Here is a 21,338-nt window from a genome sequence, read left to right on the forward strand (position 1 = left end):
AACTATTATTCAGAGGGAACTAATGCTAGAGGGTTCTGAAGCAAACCACCCACATTGGCACATCAAAACTAACGTATCTGCTTTCAACCACTCAAGCCTGACATGATCAATTCCAGATATTATGAGACGATTCTGACAGCATCTCCTCTGTCAATCATCAGTCATACTAAATAATAATGGATTTTATGATTGATTAACTTGTGTGTGTAATGTTTGGCCTTGTGACTTGCATACTGTGTTAGTACTACAGTAACAATGAATTACCCTGTATGTATGCATCCATATTTTCCTTCAATATGAAAAACATGATAGACACTCATTTCAAAGCCCTACAGGACTAAGTCATGCTAACACAAATGAGTCAACATGAAGGGTGAGAGGAGCCATGCTGGCCGGGCTGAGTTAAGGGACGGCCATTCTCCCAGGCTCCTAGGTGGGGTCGTGGTCTAGGAGCGGCAGCGGTTAGCTGCAAGGAGCAGGAAATAAAATAAGCGTGGTGGCTTGGACAAATTGTCCAGACTGCGGCCCCTGTTGGGTCGGCTCGGCGCTCTGACAAAGGGCCCCGGCTCTTTCCCACCCAATCTATCACTCTCCCATACCAACGCCCTTTCAGCTCCAGAAACGGATAAAGACAAAAGGTACATTAGCCCGGCCCTGTAGGGCCACCCATGGGCTGAAGGGCTGAATACAGAGCAGTGTATACCGCCCTAGCGCCGTGAGGTACTTCAGAAACAATGTCATTTTCAGAACCATACTAAAATAGGGTCACATGATACAGAGTCGACCAATCGCTACCTTTACCGCCAACAAACAAGCTTAGTAGTTAGAAAGACAGAAAGGCGGCCTACCAGCCCATTCAACACTATCTTTCTTATGCCTGTCATCAGCACGTTACGTCACCACTGTATTTAATGGTGGTAAATTGTTACTGCATTCATACTGCTAAGGTTATTAAGTATGGCAGTGTATGTTAATTTGATGAATGAACGCATTACAATGACCACAATGTCAGACTTGAACATAAGTAATGTAAGAATGAGGCCCATTGTAAAGCTGTGTGTAGTTGTTGGGTACAGGGCATGATGGTTGGGGAAATGAACATGTGACAGGTTATGGCGCCATGTTTCTATAGAATGTGGATATGATTTTCTCTTTGATGTTATTTTGAATGTCATCTTTGAATAATGTGCTTCGGTGCAATATCTAGCTGTGCATTTGTGTGTAAAATGTGTGTAGAGTAGCTGTTGGTGAGAGTATGTGAAAGAGATGACACTGAACACACAGGCCATCACAGTATGTCACTAGATTCTCATTTCTGTTGTGGGTGGCTTTAAAAGCCTCATTGCATTCTAAGTGTGTGTGTGTGTGTGTGCGCGTGTGTGTGTATGTGTGTGTGTGTGTGTGTGTGTGCGCATGTGCGTGTGTGTGGTGTTCAAAGTCAGATACCTGCGGGGAAAAACATAACGATTTTGGAGAAAGAGAGGGAGGTTCATGAAAAGTTCAGTCTCGTTAATAAATGATTGCAGCCAAGACTCTATATGGCGTCTCATGTCAATAATGTGCATGAGCAAGTTTCCCATCTTCACCCTCCAGCTCGAATGTTTACAGAATATGAATAAGACAAGTGTCCCTGCATATCTTGTTTCTCAGTAAGGGTGCTTTTTTTCAGCTTTCAACCTGTTTGACAGTTTAAATTATTTGAGTGTTTCTGTTTTATTTTATTTATTTATTTTTGGCAATAAAAGTGTTTAAGCCCCTCAGGTAATGTTTGACATGACATGGTGCACTTGCCACCTAAAACACAGTTGTTTGGTTTTAGGTATTTTTATACAGTATATTGTATAAACTCCCTCCATGCACTGCTCTGCATTTCAGTCTGCATTATTCACTGGATGTACACCTATCTACCTGCTACGGGGAATTACTATTTAAAGATGCCCCTTTTAGATTCTGCCCTGAACCGTATAAGCTTTCTGGGGAAAATCTAGTCATGTCTCTTAAGCATGCAGCCAAAAATGAATAGATCTACATAAAAAGGTTAAATACATACAAGAGTGGTGTTGACTCTGTTGGTTGGGTCTGTACTGTTTGTTCTTTGTATTGAGTGTGTGATAAATCTATTTAAAAAATGACCACCAAAAATACGTACGAGAGCTCCAGGAAGTCAGTCATCTGCAGATTGGCGCGTCGTGTCAGAATCTCCATCAAGTGGATGCCCTCATCAGTCTGCAACGCGCTGGGGAGAGAAACATACAGAGTTCATCAATACTGGCCTTTCTCCTAAAGGTCCCCACAGAGTTGTTACCTAAGCCTGTTAAGTGTGGGTGAGCGCTCCCACACATGACATTCCTGTCACACTCAGAGGAGAGAAATGGGGACATGAGCGGGGCGACAGGCATGGAGATCAGAGGGATGGAGGGACGGAGGGGGAGGAGATGAGGGAGGGGGGAAGGGAGTGAGGGCCAAAGAAAGGAGAGCCATAAGAGGAAGGCCATAAGAGGAGAGCCAGATAGGTAGTTGAGCGAAAGGGAGACAGAGAGGGAGGATATGAGGCGGGGGTGAGGTGTGAGAGCTGGGGGAGCAGGCATTCCCTCCGGCATGATGAATCACCTGTGTGCTCTGAACGTGTCCCAAAATGGCACCCTATTCGATATATAGTGCAATACTTTTTATCAGAGCCCTGGTCAAAACTAATGCACTATATAGGGAATAGGGGGCAATTTGATACACAGCCACTCTCTCAGACTACAGGCCAGACATAAAGGTTCAGATGGGATGGTGAGGAGGTGGCTCAGTTCAGCCCTGCCTTTAGCTAATATGGTCTGAGTCCCAAATGGCACCCTATTCCCTACTGTATATAGTACACTACTTTTGACCAGGGCCATTAGGAGTACCTGCTACTGTGCATACAGTATAGCAGTAAATGACTCAGTTTGACTTGTTTATATTTCCTCCTGTTGGTGGTGATAAGCCATACCGTATAGAGCTATAAACCACACTGTCCTAGTTCATCACATAACAGGAGTATGGAGATTAAAGCAAGAATTCTAGAGACATTATATATACAGATATTGATATTCCATAGCAGCAGCACAGCCACCATCCCCAGCCCCCTATAGAGAGTGGAGGCACTCCAGACATGATAATTATGGAGCAGTGAAGGGACGTGGGCTCTAGTCCAGGGTGGCCTGATGGACTGTGGGTTCTGTGCCCTGGAGAGGGACTTGAACCTGAACACCATTAAATCATTATCTAATATCTACTGAATGATACGCATGTGAGATGTTTATTACACATGCATATAATATACCACACTGGGGTATGGTCTTGATAAATCATTTTGTCATTTGCTAATTTTTCTTTATTTTTACTATTTTCTACATTGTAGAATAATAGTAAAGACGTCAAAACTATGAAATAACACATATGGAATCATGTAGTAAACAAAAAAGTGTTAAACAATTCAAAATACACTACCGTTAAAAAGTTTGGGGTCACTTAGAAATGTCCTTGTTTTCGAAAGAAAAGCAAATGTTTTGTCCATTAAAATAACATAAAATTGATCGGAAATACAGTGTAGACATTGTTAATGTTGTAAATGGCTACTGTAGCTGGAAACGGCTGTTTTTTAATGGAATATCTACATAGAGCCAGTTTCATCATAGCGCTTGATGGTTTTTGCAACTGCACTTGAAGAAACTTTCAAAGTTCTTGACATTTTCCGGATTGACTGACCTTAAAGTAATGATGGACTGTTTCTCTTTGCTTATTTGAGCTGTTCTTGCCATAATATGGACTTGGTCTTTTACCAAATAGGGCTATCTTCTGCATACCACCCCTACCTTGTCACAACACAACTGATTGGCTCAAACGCATTAAGAAGGAAATAAATTCCACAAATTAACTTTTAACAAGGCACACCTGTTAATTGAAATGCATTCCAGGTGACTACCTCATGAAGCTGGTTGAGAGAATGCCAAGAGTGTGCAAAGCTGTAATCAAGGCAAAGGGTGGCTAATTTGAAGAATCTCAAATATAATATATATTTTGATTTTGGTTACTACATGATTCCATATGTGTTATTTCATAGTTTTGATGTCTTCACTATTATTCTACAATGTAGAAAATAGTAAAAAATAAAGAAAAACCCTTGAATGAGTAGGTGTGTCCAAACTTTTGACTGGTACTGTACATTTATGAGACTTCAGAAGCTATTTTGAATACATTTCCATGGTCCTAGAGTCATAAAATGTACATTGAGGGGAGTTACTGCCTTCATTAAATGTAATGTAAAAAAATTATTTTAATAATCATCAGACAGCAACGCAATGCAACATGTTGACACCTTTCAATTCACCATAGATGACCCTGGACTAAAAAAGACTCATTTGTACTATACTACATGCAATTCCACAAAGACCTACTGTAGAACATTGATTGATTAGCTGTTGTTGCCTCATTCATTGGTTATAACAGGCACTACTCACTCTGTGTCGGTGATGACATATCCATAGTCATCATCAGTCTTCTTCGTGGCCACAGCAGCTTTGACATCTAGCTGCAGCTCCTGGACGTTCACGTTCTTCTGATGGGGCTCCTGGTAGACCACCTTGGCAGCAGGAGGCTCCACTGCCTGGATCCAGCCCTCCACCGCAGCCACCTCCTCCACGTCTGTTGAGTGGGTCGACTTCTTCTGCACTGCCACCTTGATTTGATTAGATTTATTTGACCATTTAAAAACACAATTCAACCACACATGTGGATACAATGCATTTAAAGTAATTGAGGATAACACAAAAAAGTTGAACAACAAAAATGTTTATAGTATGTATAAGCTGGAAGTAGAAGCCTAAGTGTTGTTGCCCATTAGTTTACTCCAATTAGGGTAGGGATGGTAGGGTTAGGGGAAAATAATAAATGAAAATATATTTTAAAATATATACTGTATATATATTTTATATTTACCCAAGAAATATGGGGGATTGGAAATGATGCAGACAATTACATTGATGGAAGCCATAATCTATCTGCAATATTGAAGCTGGTCAACCCCCTAAAAAATATATATATACAGTGGGAAAAAAAAGTATTTAGTCAGCCACCAATTGTGCAAGTTCTCCCACTTAAAAAGATGAGAGAGGCCTGTAATTTTCATCATAGGTACATGTTAACTATGACAGACAAAATGAGAAAAAAAATCCTGAAAATCACATTGTAGGATTTTTTATGAATTTATTTGCAAATTATGGTGGAAAATAAGTATTTGGTCAATAACAAAAGTTTCTCAATACTTTGTTATATACCCTTTGTTGGCAATGACACAGGTCAAACGTTTTCTGTAAGTCTTCACAAGGTTTTCACACACTGTTGCTGGTATTTTGGCCCATTCCTCCATGCAGATCTCCTCTAGAGCAGTGATGTTTTGGGGCTGTCGCTGGGCAACACAGACTTTCAACTCCCTCCAAAGATTTTCTATGGGGTTGAGATCTGGAGACTGGCTAGGCCACTCCAGGACCTTGAAATGCTTCTTAAGAAGCCACTCCTTCGTTGCCCGGGCGGTGTGTTTGGGATCATTGTCATGCTGAAAGACCCAGCCACGTTTCATCTTCAATGCCCTTGCTGATGGAAGGAGGTTTTCACTCAAAATCTCAGGATACATGGCCCCATTCATTCTTTCCTTTACACGGATCAGTCGTCCTGGTCCCTTTGCAGAAAAACAGCCCCAAAGCATGATGTTTCCACCCCCATGCTTCACAGTAGGTATGGTGTTCTTTGGATGCAACTCAGCATTCTTTGTCCTCCAAACACAACGAGTTGAGTTTTTACCAAAAAGTTCTATTTTGGTTTCATCTGACCATATGACATTCTCCCAATCCTCTTCTGGATCATCCAAATGCACTCTAGCAAACTTCAGACGGACCTGGACACGTACTGGCTTAAGCAGGGGCACACGTCTGGCACTGCGGGATTTGAGTCCCTGGCGGCGTAGTGTGTTACTGATGGTAGGCTTTGTTACTTTGGTCCCAGCTCTCTGCAGGTCATTCACTAGGTCCCCCGTGTGGCTCTGGGATTTTTGCTCACTGTTCTTGTGATCATTTTGACCCCACGGGGTGAGATCTTGCGTGGAGCCCCAGATCGAGGGAGATTATCAGTGGTCTTGTATGTCTTCCATTTCCTAATAATTGCTCCCACAGTTGATTTCTTCAAACCAAGCTGCTTACCTATTGCAGGTTCAGTCTTCCCAGCCTGGTGCAGGTCTACAATTTTGTTTCTGGTGTCCTTTGACAGATCTTTGGTCTTGGCCATAGTGGAGTTTGGAGTGTGACTGTTTGAGGTTGTGGACAGGTGTCTTTTATACTGATAACAAGTTCAAACAGGTGCCATTAATACAGGTAACGAGTGGAGGACAGAGGAGCCTCTTAAAGAAGAAGTTACAGGTCTGTGAGAGCCAGAAATCTTGCTTGTTTGTAGGTGACCAAATACTTATTTTCCACCATCATTTGCAAATAAATTCATAAAAAATGCTACAATGTGATTTTCTGGATTTTTTTTTCTCACTTTGTCTGTCATAGTTGACGTGTACCTATGATGAAAATTACAGGCCTCTCTCATCTTTTTAAGTGGGAGAACTTGCACAATTGGTGGCTGACTAAATACTTTTTTTCCCCACTGTATATATACAAAAAAATTAAAAATTAAAAGAATAATAAAGTTTAACAACATATTCATTGTTGTCCTACTTATTTCTATTATGGTCCTACTTATTTCCATTGTGGTCCTACTTATTTCCATTGTTGTCCTACTTATTTCCATTGTGGCCCTACTTATTTCCATTGTTGTCCTACTTATTTCCATTGTGGTCCTACTTATTTCTATTGTTGTACTACTTATTTCCATTGTGGTCCTACTTATTTCCATTATGATCCTACTTATTTCCATTGTGGTCCTACTTATTTCCATTTTTGTCCTACTTATTTCCATTGTGGTCCTACTTATTTCCATTATGATTCTACTTATTTCCGTTCTGGTCCTACTTATTTCCATTGTGGTCCTACTTATTTCCATTGTGGTCCTACTTATTTCCATTATTGTTCTACTTATTTATATTGTGGTCCTACTTATTTTCATTATGATCCTACTTATTTACATTGTGGTCCTCACCTCAGCCTGAGTGGTCCTGCTGCGTACGTTCTCCAGACCAACACCTCTTCCCTCACCCAACCCTGCACCCACACCAGCCTGGCCTGGGGACTCTCTCTGGGCTGGGGACTCAATATTATCCAGGTACACCAGCAGCTTGCCAAATAAGCCGACGGCATCCTGGGGCTGAAATAACACGGAACAATGTCACGGTGATCTAGCTACAGCTACAGCTAGATCACCGTCATAGTGATCCCAAGTCATGGTGATCTCAGAAAGAGAACAAATACGAATCAAATAATAATTACACTATGGATTTTTCTCATCTTGATTATGATTAGACATTTTTTCTTATATTGCATGTGTACTGAATAAAGGAACTATTTTGATAGGGGAGAAGAGGCGATTTGCTTCTCTCATCAAAGTCTAAGAATACATGGAGCGATAGGATACAAGCCAATAATCCTCATCTGAAAGATAGGACTGCAAATTGACAGCATCAACATTCCCTTTTGAAAAATAAGTCAATACAACACTTGAAACGTTTTTAATCCGTTTTAAAAATCTACTTCTTCTCTAAATTGTGTATACCAACGGGTTTACTGTCTACATTGCAGATGTAACATAAAATTACTAAAATCATTTTGAAAACCACCTCTTCTGGATGATTCATACCCTACACACAGTATAATATCACCGTTTAGAATGTCATTCTTCCGTTTGACATTTACACTCAGCTTTCAAACCATTTATCTCTTTAAGAGTCCAAATGGGGTACCTTGTCATTGGAGTCTGCTGGCTCTCTGTCTCCCTCCATTTGTCGCTCTGTCAGGAAATTACACAGAATTACTATGTTTACTGACAACAAGAATAATATTAAGCAGAAAGCACACCAACTTTGCATATCTCAAATAACATGCAGATATATTCTCCCATTCACTCCTTTCAGGTGATACTTTTTGCCAGTAAGTCTGACTGCATTTAAAATCAACAGAACAGCTCATTTGAACCTGTCACCCTGAAGTTGGCATCGAAAGACAAGGAGCAGATAAAGGTGTTGGAGAGAACTATGGGATAATACTACAGATGGAAGGCTTCTCCCAGTCGGTCAGGGTTGTGTACCTTGGACCACAGCCTCCTCTACTGGAGTGCTCTTCGGAGCCGTTTTCTCTGTGGCGGATGGAGGGACACTCTCCTCCTTCTCCTCCTCCTGGTCCCCAGGCCCTTCTTCTCCAGGCCCCTCATTCCCTTCCTCCTCTTCTTCCTTCCCCAGGTCTCTGGGTCCTGCTCTGGCCTGGGCCTGGGTCTGTTCTTGATCCACTACCTGCATTTACATATATTCTCTTATCCAGAACAACTGCAGACAGATTCAACTAAGGTAGCTAGGTAAGACAACCACATATCACATTCATTCCAAGTAAAACCAACCTAAAAAACAACAACAGTGAAATCAGAGCTGGTAAGAAAAGTGGGAGCGTTACTGCAAGAAGTATCAAGATGTTATTGTTTATTCTACCTGTAGGCCGTCAGTGATCAGCGTAGAGAGTTGGTCCAGGTCTTTAGGACTCAGGTCGTCCACGTCCACGTTTTGTCTGCCCACGTTCTTCAGAACCTTCTGGATGAACACCTCTGTGGAGGAGGGAGGAAGAGAAGTGGAGATAAGAGGAGAGAAGAGGGATTAGAGAGAGGAAGGGTTATAACTATGGTAGAGTACCTACATTATATCAATGGTTGTGTCTCAAAGGGAACCATATTTCTTATAATGCACTACTTTTGACCAGGGTACTATCAAAAGTAGTGCATTATAGGGAAAATAGTGCCATTTGAGAAACAACCACTGACATAGGTACTCTAACCCTTTCTCTCTTTCATCCCTTCTCCTCTTCCCTCCTCCTCTCATTCCCCCTTCTCCTAATCCCTCCTCCACAGAAAGGAAAGATTCACACATTTAGAATGTTATATCGTTTTTGTGCATGTCTGAGAGATGTTATATCGATCATTTCATGTTTTCATGTGTATCTGAGCTATTGCCGTTCAAGCAGGCAGAAATACAAAATGCATGACACCGGCAGTGACAATAAGCGTTTTGAAAGTTCTATATCTTGAAAACTTGATTGCTGACATGCAAAACATTTTGGGACTGTATCAACAGTGGACTAATAAAACAAATACCCCCAACTCTTTTGGGAGTGGACTATTCCTTTAACAACTAATAGCATGCTATACCATTATTTCCAGTGGATGCATACAGTATCATGACTACTAATGGTGATCATCTGTTCATAGTGAAATAATGAGGAACAACTTGTACAGTAAAAAAGAGTAAGAAAGGCTTTTTAATGAGCCACATACCATCCACTGTACTGAGGGGGTCCTTGGGAGCAGAGGGTTGGCTGGCCTCAGCTGTCTGGAGGAGTAGAAGTCTGTCCAGGTTAGGTGTATGAGATTGAGAGGTCTCTTTTGGCCCGGCACTGTCTATCCTGTTGCTGTAGGAGGGGCGTAGGCGAGGGGAGGGCAGGGCCGGGTCGTTGGTGGCCCCACCGGTCTGAGATGATACCTGCCCAGACAGGTAGTGCCTGAGGGCAGCCAAGAGGAGGTCTCCACCCCCCACAGAAGATCTGTCCTGGTAGGGAGGCTTGAAGGACATCAGTGGGGAGAAGTTTCCCTCTCCCTGGGATGTGGGCCAGTAGTAGTCAGAGGAAACCCCAGATGGGTAACGGTCACTCTGCAAGATAATAAATAAACACATTATAAGTGTATTATAATTATAATTGTCCCCTGTAGCTCAGTTGGTAGAGCATGGCGCTTGCAACGCCAGGGTTGTGGGTTCGTTTCCCACGGGGGGCCAGTATGAAAAATGTATGCACTCACTAACTGTAAGTTGCTCTGGATAAGAGCGTCTGCTAAATGACTAAAATGTTAAAATGTAAATGTATTATAAGGCATTATAAAGGACGTTATAAAGCATAATATACACTTCATAGAAAGAGTTACCAAATAATATATAATAATAATATATGCCATTTAGCAGACCCTTCTTTCCAAAGTGACTTACATTCATGCATGCATACATTTACATAAGGGTGGTCCCGGGAATCGAACCCACTATCCTAGCATTAAAAGTGCTATGACCAAATAAATCAAATGTGTTCGTCTTTACTTAGTGCTTCACTTAAATCCCCAGCTAATACACCAGCATCAAATGAAAGGTTAATTTATTATGTTAACAGTGGGATAAGCCTATATGATCTCCTATTGAAGTACAATATAGGGATGGGTCAACAACATTCCAAGATCCATCCATCTTCCACACGTTCATCTCAAACTAAAGGCAACTCCCCCTTGTTTGCCACCAACCCAATCCTTGATAAATAGAGGGGTACTCTTGCCATCCTTGATAAATAAAGGGGTACTCTCCCCAACCCCATCCTTGATAAATAAAGGGGTACCCTCCCCAACCCCCCAATGCCTGGCCCTCAGCAGGGGCTTGGCCGTCTCATTCAGCCAGGCCATGTTGGTCACCGCCCTGAACAGAAATGACACAGAGTCCATCATGTGAGACGTTATTAATTAAGGAACTGAACTCCTGAACCCTCAGTTGGCATTATCTCCCTCATAATACTCCAGCAGGAAACTATCCCTGTGAATGGTCAACCAACAGCCATTCACCAACCTTCAGAAGTGAGATAGATAATAATACAGAGTACTAAAGATGATCCACAGCTCCCGCTGTATCAGTTTGTGTGTGTGTGTGTGTGTCTGTGTGTGTACATAAGTGTGTTTGTTTGTGAGTGTGTGTGTGTGCATATTTAGAGATGTCCATGCATGTAGAAGTAAAACATGGTCCAGCTGCTCGTCGCAGGCTAAAGCAGGTGCGTGGAGGGGTCTGGAGGGGCCTGAGGATGGCCAGTGGCCCCCAGGGGCCCTCACCTTGCTGGGGCTCTTGGGTCTGTCGGGGGAGGAGGCCTGGGGAAGGAAGCCCAGACGCTGCAGGTAGTTCTGGAGGTTTCTACTGAGCTCCACCTCCACTGGCTTGATCCTCCGGTCTCCTGGGTCCATAGCCTGGGTAGAGGGCCTGGACCAGACAAGCAGACGTAGAGAGTAAGAATGAGTGGTGTGGCTGAGTGTGACAGAGACAGCGAGAATGAGAGAGAGAAAGAGAGAGAGACAGGAAGAGACACATGAAGACACAGAAAGAGAGAGAAATAAATAATGAGAGAGAGAAAGAGAGAGAGACAGGAAGAGACACATGAAGACAGAGAAACAGAGTACTAGAGACAGAGAGAGAGACAGACAGATAACATGGACTATCCAGAGATAGACTAGATCCATTCAAGGCGGCTACTGTAGCTCATCAGTCATCTCATTACATGTGCCCTCCTGGAGTCTGAAGTGTAAATCAACGTCCTATTGAGAGCTCCACTATATGCGTGTGTGTGTGTGCATACATATGTGCATGCTTGCCTGTCTGGGTGCGTAGGTGTGTGTCCGTGTCACAGGAGGTTGGTGGCACCTTAATTGGGGAGGACGGGCTCGTGGTAATGACTGGAGCGGAATGAGTTGAATGGTATCAAATACATCAAATACATGGTTTCCAGGTGCTTTGCTCCGTTCCAGCCATTATTGTGATCCATCCTCCCCTCAGCAGCCTCCACTAGTCTGTGTGTGTATGACCAGGTGTAATGTATTGTGCTGGCAGCCAGAACAGAGACCTGGATTTGCTGCTGCTGTAGACAGGGGGGCTGGAGTCCTGTAGGCGTCTGTAGGGGATCTTCCTCAGCTTAGACAGCTCCTTGGATAGGATCTGCTGGGTGGTCTCATCCTCCCAGGTCAACTCTGCAACACAACATATCAACAGGAATAACACAGAATGTCAGACTAGAACCAGCAAATATAAATACATTGAACATGTATTTCATTATGTGACAAACAATGGAAGGAAACAAAGACAGGTTAGGAGAAGAGACTAAGAGGTGTCTGATAATAAATATGATATCCTCCCAGTTCAACCCTGCACACAACACATCAACAGGAACATTCATAATGTCTAGAATGACTAGAACAAATTAAGAGTTTTTTTTCCAAAACGCTATATATACATTTTCTTAAATGTTGGTAAATTAGCTATGTTTAAAAAACAATTATTGGACATATAGCATTTTGCAATAAAACACATTTTAATACACACCTAAAATATATGAATAAAAAATCCAAAAACAGTAATATTTTACACACACATGAAGGTACCCACAAGCAATCATTTCTGGTGAAAAATTGGTGGATATAGTGTTTTGGAAATAAACTCTTCAAGTGGTTGAACATGTACTATATATTGCATCATTTGACATCTCAAAAGGAAACACAGAGAAAGAGGTGTTAAAAAATGTTATCCCTGGTGGATTAGGTCAAAGGTCACTAAGAAGCAGAGGGGAATGCACATGAGGCTCATCATGTAGCCTTTAGCCTTGGACACCTACTAACATGCTGAGAGAATATTACAGGATGAGAATGACTTAGGGTGTGTCCCAAGTGGCAGCCTATTCTCCATAGGGCTCTGGTCAAAAGTAACACACTATAAAGGTAATATGGTGCCATTTGGGACACATCCTAAGTCATTCTCATTCTGTAATATTCTTTCATCATGTTAGTAGGTGTCCAAGGCTAAAGGCTACATGATGGGCCACATATGTACTCCCCTCTGTTTCTTTAACTACAGCACATTTTGGCAACCGAACTGAGGATGGGTGCCAATACCAGATGGGGTGGCGGAACCAAATGTAACCCAGAATATGGCCACGCACACTTAAACAATTCAACAGAGACATTCCACAGATGAGAAGCAGCATTCATGAAATATACAAGCAACACTAGAATGCACAGCAAATAGCATCTGCAATGACATCATTATCTTGTAATAGTAGGAACGGGGAATGCAGGACACACGTCACTTTGCACAGTGAATCTTATTGTTTAAAGTGAGCATTTTGGCTAGATAAGCTTGGCTTCTATAAATCACATTTTTCCAAGAAGGCATGTGGGTCATTCCACAAAAAGAGTGTGTCTCTTTTAAGTAGAAATTGTACCCCATTTTTGAATGTTAAAAGCATGTTATATTAATATGAAGTGCCCTTTAAAGAGCGACTGCCCCTAAAAAGCAACTCCTCGTTTTGAAAATGGCCTATATGGCATCGATATGAGTCAGATTTTTTTTTTTTTATTGTAGTGTCAAAATTGACTATAAAGTGTAAATAGGATCATTTCGGTCATAAATCTTTCTTGTCCTAAACAGAGATTTGCGAGAGGATAAGAAAAAATGGTATGTCACAGAATGAAGGGTACCGTAACAGTTTTCCGTGGGTTGGGTTTATCGTAATGCCTATGGTCAATTTGGTATGACATTCGTTTTCTCTTCGGGGCTAGTTATAGACCATCAGTAAATTACATAATACTGTATACATAGGACAATATTTTAAAAGGTAAATAGCTCCAAATTTCAATGACTGAAAAACCTCAAACCAACTATAAATTATTGAAAGAATTTAATGAGACAACTAAAATATGTGCTACATGAAAATATTGTCCCATTTACATTGTGTAATTTATTGATGGTCCCTAACTATCCCCAGAGATAGGCTATCCAAAGTCAAACCAACTTTGCCACGGTTGCACACAATTTGGCTGAAGTTAATTGGCTAAATTACTTGGCTAACTCTACCCATCTGCGAACACACATCAAACCACACCCCGAAACCAACTCACATTTTAATTCAGTCATGGCTGCTAGCATTTCTTAATGATCCAAATCTAAAACGAGGCCAAATCAGGAAGTGTAATCGCCTTTTAATATAGAACACATGGAGAATGTAATAAATCAGATTTTTATATATGAATAAAGTGCCAAAATTCTGGATTTTGACATGTCCCTCTGTGCACCCTCTGTGACTTCTAGGAAGATTTCAACCCACTTCATTAAAACAATTATCCAAGTTTCACCATCATTGTAAACCCCTAGTTACTTTATTGCTTTGACAAAGTCATTTCTGAAGATTATTATTTAGTTCATGATTAGTGATTCATTTATGTCTGTCCCTCATTTTAAGGTCAACCCTGTTACGTGAACTGAACTCTCGTTTTAATATGGTGAAACTATTCCAAAGAATGTGTGGCAATTTTCTGGTGTTTTGTGGTGGAAAAATGAGCGGGTCGAGCATAAAACATCAACCCTGTTACCAATAGATAGACAGGCTAGAAATGTTTTAGCAATTAGATTTTGGGGATGAAGCTTGCATTCAAATGCCACACCCTGTTGCACACAACAAGCTTCAATTCGCCCTGTCAAAATTGTCAACCCTGTTACAGTCAACCATGTTACTTTATTTGGCACTTAATAGGCACTTACTATAGTCTTTTTTTTCTTTTTTTTCTCTTGAGATGGGAATACGTATTTTTTATGAAGTATATGTGCTCTTTATGAAAGAATGTTGAAATCAACTGTTTTTTTTTATACCAAGTTACACTTCTCAAAAGGCTAAATATATATATTTAAGCAATAAGGCACGAGGGGAAAATATAACAAGCAAAATAATACATCTTCAAATACAACTAATTAGAACACACGTACTCAATCAACATAGTGAAGATAAAAACATAGCGAACAGAAGACATAGAAGGCACAGTATGTGGGTATGTGTGGATGAATGGTGATGGAAGGTGTGGTGTCCATTTTGTGTTTGAATAAGTGTGGCGTTAAGTGAGTGAGAAAGGAAATGGTTGCATATCCAAGAACCAACGTGTGTCTGTGAGCAGGGGTTGTGAGAGACAGCTTTCAATTTTGTGCAGATGAGGGATATACATTTTAAAATATAGTATACATCTAATCTATTTTTTTATTGTCCTATCATGATGGAACGATCCCCAACCCTATATCCTAGACACCCACCTGAGTGACCCATACACCAAAGAGAAGTTCCCATCTGTTTTATGGACCTGCTGTGAGTTGCCTATATGCAGCCTAAATAGAAAAATAAATGCAGTCAGAGACCTACTTGAGCAGCACCGCCCCCTCAAAATTCTGAGCCTGCCTGGCAGGGTTGGTCCTACAAAGCCAGAGCCCCCTGATGGGAGAGCATAATATACAAGGCAATTCTCAAAGCTGCTAATGAGAACCTTGAAGACCTTGTACCTAGCCAGTGGGGATTCCGGTGGGGTACCCCCACCCAGGTAGTGGCAGTGCTGGCAACACTGGCTGCAGTAACCCATGGGGAAGGGGTCACACTCGGACAATCAGAGAGGGGGCTTATAATTGTGGCCCAGGTGACACAAAATAATCAAAGGTCTGACTGCACGGAGATGCTTGGGAAAAACCGTTGAGCATCTGATCTTATGGTTGATTGTGGAGGAAAGTGGTTGAGTGTGTTAGAGTATGTGTGTGTATGTTTATCCCACATCTGTTGCAAGGGGGTAAGGATGTTAGGGAGAATATAGAATGAACCACAATAATTGTTTGCTAAAATAATAATTGCTTGTCAAAAATGTAATGTAATACAATGTCAATCCGGGTTATAGGTTAAAATCCTACGCATGAATTGCTGACATTATTACGCATATTAATCGATAATGATGGAAAATAAGATATGCAAGATATTTGAATGGATATATATTTTTTAAATAGCTATATATATATATATTGAGGTGAGAGCATTGGAAATGCTTTTGGCGGTTAACCTGCTTCTGTTTTGTGGGTGGCACTGTGTGCTGTTTTCAATGGATGGGTCCTGGCCTCTCGGGGGCTTAGGGATTCGGGGGGACGGGGGTGGTATGCTGAACACCGGGATGATGGCCCAACTTGGGATAGGGAGGGGCTTTAGCGGGGGAATTACTGGAGAACAATTGGAGGGTTACTTAGTAGCAATGCAAATATCATGGTACAGCTACAGTGAGGGAAAAAAAGTATTTGATCCCAGGGGCGGCCTGTTCAATAGGGCGATATGGGCGACGCACTGCCAAACGGGAAAAGGAAGGGATTTTTTTTCTAATCAATTATATCACGGCAACAGTAGTTATCAGTGTTGTAATCTAGACGTCTAATCTGCCACAGTGCCACACTGCCACTAAATGTCCAATCATGCTAAAGTCGTGCTTCAAATGGCCACCCCCCCTTTTGGGGCGATTTCAGTCAGGTTGAAAATCGCCCAGAAGTCTGTCATAGACTCCCATGTAAAATCTATTTTTTTCAAATTTCAGAGCTTTCAATACAATCTCTATGGGTGTCTGAGGGCTTGCACTTACGCGCTTTCGTCATACGTAACGTAACCATGAACGTAACTAAGAAAAGAGCGGGTATGCAACTCGATTGTGTCTTTGAAAGAAGTTCCTTTTTGTCGGCGAACAAATGAAGATAAATTGGCAACGAAACAATTAGGACCTCCCAGACCAAATTTAATAATTCAACAGGTTTCTACTAAAGGCGGAAAGTCCTACACCCGAGGATTTTCCAAAAATTGGTACGAACGGAAAAATAACATTGCCACTCAACTGGATGAGGGATACAGGCTAGCTGTCCGCCGCCACAACGATGAGGTTAGTGTTGATAATCACAAGTTTACTGGAGAACTGAGACCAAGTAGAGACTTTGGACAGGGTGGATATGGTATAATAAAGGCAGTTTATTCAGAGGTAAAGATATCTGGAATCGCGTGCACGGACCCGTTCGTCAAACTCTTAGGGAGCTATACATTAAGCCCCATTACTTACCATATCAGATAAGAGAAATTGCTGCAGCTACATATATTTTACATCCTGGCCCTACATAGTTCACTATTTGCATCACTTACCAAAATATTACATGTGGTCATATATGCTTGGAATGTGGAGATGCCATAGAACGTCAAAAAAGTAAACATTGCTGGAGACACATTGCCGTTTTGGAGAAGACATCGCGTTTGCTAGCGAAGAGATTTGTTGTGGCAAATGAACTTGGGCTGGGAATTGCCAGGAACCTCACGATAAGATATATGCATTGCGAGTCTCATGATTCTATACGTATTGCGATTCGATACTGTGATTTTATTGCGCACCATATGTCTGTTGCAGAGGGATCAGAAAGCCATGAGAACGAGTTTTGATCAGTCATGGAAATAAAAGTGCTGAAAACAAATTGGCTCCCAATGTGAAAAGATTGAGAACAAGCTATGAAGGAACAATAATGGTGTTTTGGTGCAGGTACAGCCAACTAGCGCTAAAATATTGCGATATTGTCAATACAGTATATCGTAAAGTATCACTATGTAACTCGATTTCTTTCACCCCAATCCCTCAAATTAACGGTAAATAACTGAATTGTTTGCCCCACATTTAGCTAAGATGATTAGCTAGCCAGCTAAAATGTTTTATTTAGTTAGCAGTCGCATCTACAATAGTTTACTGTCAATAACATGTCTCCAAAAATGACGTGGTGTCGCCAATTGTGTTGACATTTTACAATTGCGATGCGCATCCATGAGTATCCACTTTCTGTAGCTCAGCTGGTAGAGCACGGCGCTTGTAACGCCAAGGTAGTGGGTTCGATCCCCGGGACCACCCATACACAAAAATGTATGCACGCATGACTGTAAGTCGCTTTGGATAAAAGCGTCTGCTAAATGGCATATTATTATTATTATTATTATTATTATTATTATTATTATCTGAAGAGAGCCCCGAAACATTGTGTGCAGACATTTTAAAAAGATGAAACTGAGGGCTCCACCAACCCTGGTAAGCCAACACTTTTGAGATCAGTCAATAAATGCTTCTGGTATTGACTTATATGCTGCCCCTGTCTTCATGTTGTTGCTGGACATATCTTTTTTAAAATGTGTGTAGGTCACCTAAATCATCAGAAAAATTGCCCCCCCTGAGAATTTTTTCAGGAGCCGCCACTGTTTGATCCCCTGCTGATTTTGTACGTTTGCCCACTGACAAAGAAATGATCCGTCTATAATTTTAATGGTAGGTTTATTTGAACAGTGAGAGACAGAATAACAACAAAAAAATCCAGAAAAACGCATGTCAAAAATGTTATAAATTGATTTGCATTTTAATGAGGGAAATAAGTATTTGACCCCCTCTCAATCAGAAAGATTTCTGGCTCCCAGGTGTCTTTTATACAGGTAACGAGCTGAGATTAGGAGCACACTCTTAAAGGGAGTGCTCCTAATCTCAGCTTGTTACCTGTATAAAAGACACCTGTCCACAGAAGCAATCAATCAATCAGATTCCAAACTCTCCACCATGGCCAAGACCAAAGAGCTCTCCAAGGATGTCAGGGACAAGATTGTAGACCTACACAAGGCTGGAATGGGCTACAAGACCATCGCCAAGCAGCTTGGTGAGAAGGTGACAACAGTTGGTGCGATTATTCGCAGATGGAAGAAACACAAAATAACTGTCAATCTCCCTCGGCCTGGGGCTCCATGCAAGATCTCACCTCGTGGAGTTGCAATGATCATGAGAACGGTGTGGAATCAGCCCAGAATTACACGGGAGGATCTTGTCAATGATCTCAAGGCAGCTGAGACCATAGTCACCAAGAAAACAATTGGTAACACACTACGCCGTGAAGGACTGAAATCCTGCAGCGCCCGCAAGGTCCCCCTGCTCAAGAAAGCACATATACAGGGCCGTCTGAAGTTTGCCAATGAACATCTGAATGATTCAGAGGAGAACTGGGTGAAAGTGTTGTGGTCAGATGAGACCAAAATCGAGCTCTTTGGCATCAATTTAACTCGCCATGTTTGGAGGAGGAGGAATGCTGCCTATGACCCCAAGAACACCATCCCCACCGTCAAACATGGAGGTGGAAACATTATGCTTTGGGGGTGTTTTTCTGCTAAGGGGACAGGACAACTTCACCGCATCAAAGGGACGATGGATGGGGCCATGTACCGTCAAATCTTGGGTGAGAACCTCCTTCCCTCAGCCAGGGCATTGAACATGGGTCGTGGATGGGTATTCCAGCATGACAATGATCCAAAACACACGGCCAAGGCAACAAAGAAGCACATTACGGTCCTGGAGTGGCCTAGCCAGTCTCCAGACCTTAATCCCATAGAAAATCTGTGGAGGGAGCTGAAGGTTCGAGTTGCCAAACGCCAGCCTCGAAACCTTAATGACTTGAAGAAGATCTGCAAAGAGGAGTGGAACAAAATCCCTCCTGAGATGTGTGCAAACCTGGTGGCCAACTACAAGAAACGTCTGACCTCTGTGATTGCCAACAAGGGTTTTGCCACCAAGTACTAAGTCATGTTTTGCAGAGGGGTCAAATACTTATTTCCCTCATTAAAATGCAAATCAATTTATAACATTTTTGACATGCGTTTTTCTGGATTATTTTGTTGTTATTCTGTCTCTCACTGTTCAAATAAACCTACCATTAAAATTATAGACTGATCATGACTTTGTCATTTTGACCTCACTGTATATGGACAGTCAATCGCTCTGGTATTTTTTATTGGTAAATTTACAAACATATATAATGATAAATAGATTTGAAACTTGTATCCCATTATGGTATGAGGTGAAATAAGTATAGCCAGTTATAATTGTAATGGCTTAGCAGATAATAACAAAAGAAGAACAATATTTATATGGCTCCAAGAGAAGGAATATAATATCTATTGTTTACAGGAAACTCATTCAACAATTCTAGATGAAGTTGCGTGGAAAAAGGAATGGGGGGGCGTAATATACTTCTCCCATGGGCTAAGAAACTCAAAAGGGGTGATGATATTAATTAACAGTAATTTCGATCCGAATGTGCAAATTGTCCAAACAGATACGCAAGGTAGATGGATTATTTTAAATATGTTATTGGACCATAAACAGATATGGCTCATTAACCTTTATGGACCAAATAATGATGATCCACACTTCTTTGACAATATATTAAAATAAATTATCAACTCTGCAAGCAATTCAAGACTCTATTATTATGGTGGGAGATTATAATACCGTTTTAAATAGCTCAATGGACCGTAAAGGAAATCACACAACAAACAATTACCCTCATGCTCTTAAGGAAATCGTGAATGTCATGCATACATTAGAACTAGTAGATATATGGAGGCTTAAATATCCTGATCTAGTGAGATATACATGGCGGAGACTCAATCAAACTAGTCGTCTTGACTTCTTTCTTATGTCATTTTCGTTGGCACCAAAAGTTTAAAAAGTGTTGATAGGGGACAGAATGCGGTCGGATCATCATATACTTGGCATATAATTACTCTTACTGAATTTCCACCTGGGCTAGCATATTGGACATTTAATCAAAGCCTATTGGATGATAACTTGTTTTTAACTAGGACAGAGGAATTTATAACTGATTCTTTCTGACATAAAATAGGTACAGCAAACCCCCTTATTGTATGGGACACCTTTAAATGTGCCTTTAGAGGCCATGCAATTCAGTACTCATCTCGAAAACAAAAGCAATTTAGGTCAAAAGAGTCCACACTAACAAAGGAAATAGAAGGTCTAACAGAACAGATAGATAGCAATAAAAACTGTAAAATAGACGCTCAGAAAAATGCACCACTTCTTTTTTAATCTTCAACATAGGAATGCTACCAAAAATAATTTATTGAAACTGGTTACAAATGACGGAGTCACCCATGATTCACCAAATTATATTTTGAAGGAGAAAACAAAGTACTTTAAGCATATGTTTTCGTTTCAGTCGCCTCCATCTCCTCTAACTGAAGCAAATTGTAGATTTGTTTTCTTCTATTGATAATGTAAAATTAACAGCCATGCAGAAAGACTCATGTGAAGGTGAAATTACAGAGGAGGAACTTCTGGATGCAATTAAAGACTTTAAGTCCGGGAAAACTCCAGGGTTGGATGGCATACCAGTTGAGGTATACCAAAAAAAAATTGATATACTCAGAGGACCGTTATTTGCATGTTTTAACCACTCCTATGTAAATGGTAGATTATCAGACACTCAAGAAAAAGGTCTGATTTAATTATTACTGAAACAGGATACAAGTGGAAAATATAAAGATCCAGTCCATTTAAAAAAATTGCCGGCCCCTTACACTTCAGTGTTGTGATTTGTATAGCGCATGGAATTAAAAAGGTATTGTCGGACATTATTCATTCTAATCAGACAGGTTTTTTACATGGGTGATACATTGGAGATTGTCACGCCCTGGCTC

General features: G+C 41.2%; 1 protein-coding gene across 1 annotated transcript in view; it reads right to left on the bottom strand.

Annotated features, from left to right (window-relative positions):
* The window catches only part of LOC311146689 (receptor-type tyrosine-protein phosphatase N2-like), a 194,284-nt gene that overhangs the window by 123,685 nt on the left and 49,261 nt on the right, over positions 1-21,338 (bottom strand). Inside the window, exons 4-12 of the mRNA XM_084183223.1 lie at positions 11,853-11,976; positions 11,071-11,215; positions 9,493-9,865; positions 8,657-8,769; positions 8,263-8,464; positions 7,919-7,965; positions 7,162-7,326; positions 4,488-4,705; positions 2,150-2,236 (exon numbers count right to left, since the gene is read on the bottom strand). Coding sequence (XP_084039349.1) covers positions 2,150-2,236; positions 4,488-4,705; positions 7,162-7,326; positions 7,919-7,965; positions 8,263-8,464; positions 8,657-8,769; positions 9,493-9,865; positions 11,071-11,215; positions 11,853-11,976 — 1,474 coding nt within the window. The remainder of the gene's footprint in view (positions 1-2,149; positions 2,237-4,487; positions 4,706-7,161; positions 7,327-7,918; positions 7,966-8,262; positions 8,465-8,656; positions 8,770-9,492; positions 9,866-11,070; positions 11,216-11,852; positions 11,977-21,338) is intronic.

Source organism: Coregonus lavaretus (assembly GCF_964263955.1).
Source record: "Coregonus lavaretus genome assembly, chromosome: 19".
Classification (NCBI taxonomy): domain Eukaryota; kingdom Metazoa; phylum Chordata; class Actinopteri; order Salmoniformes; family Salmonidae; genus Coregonus; species Coregonus lavaretus.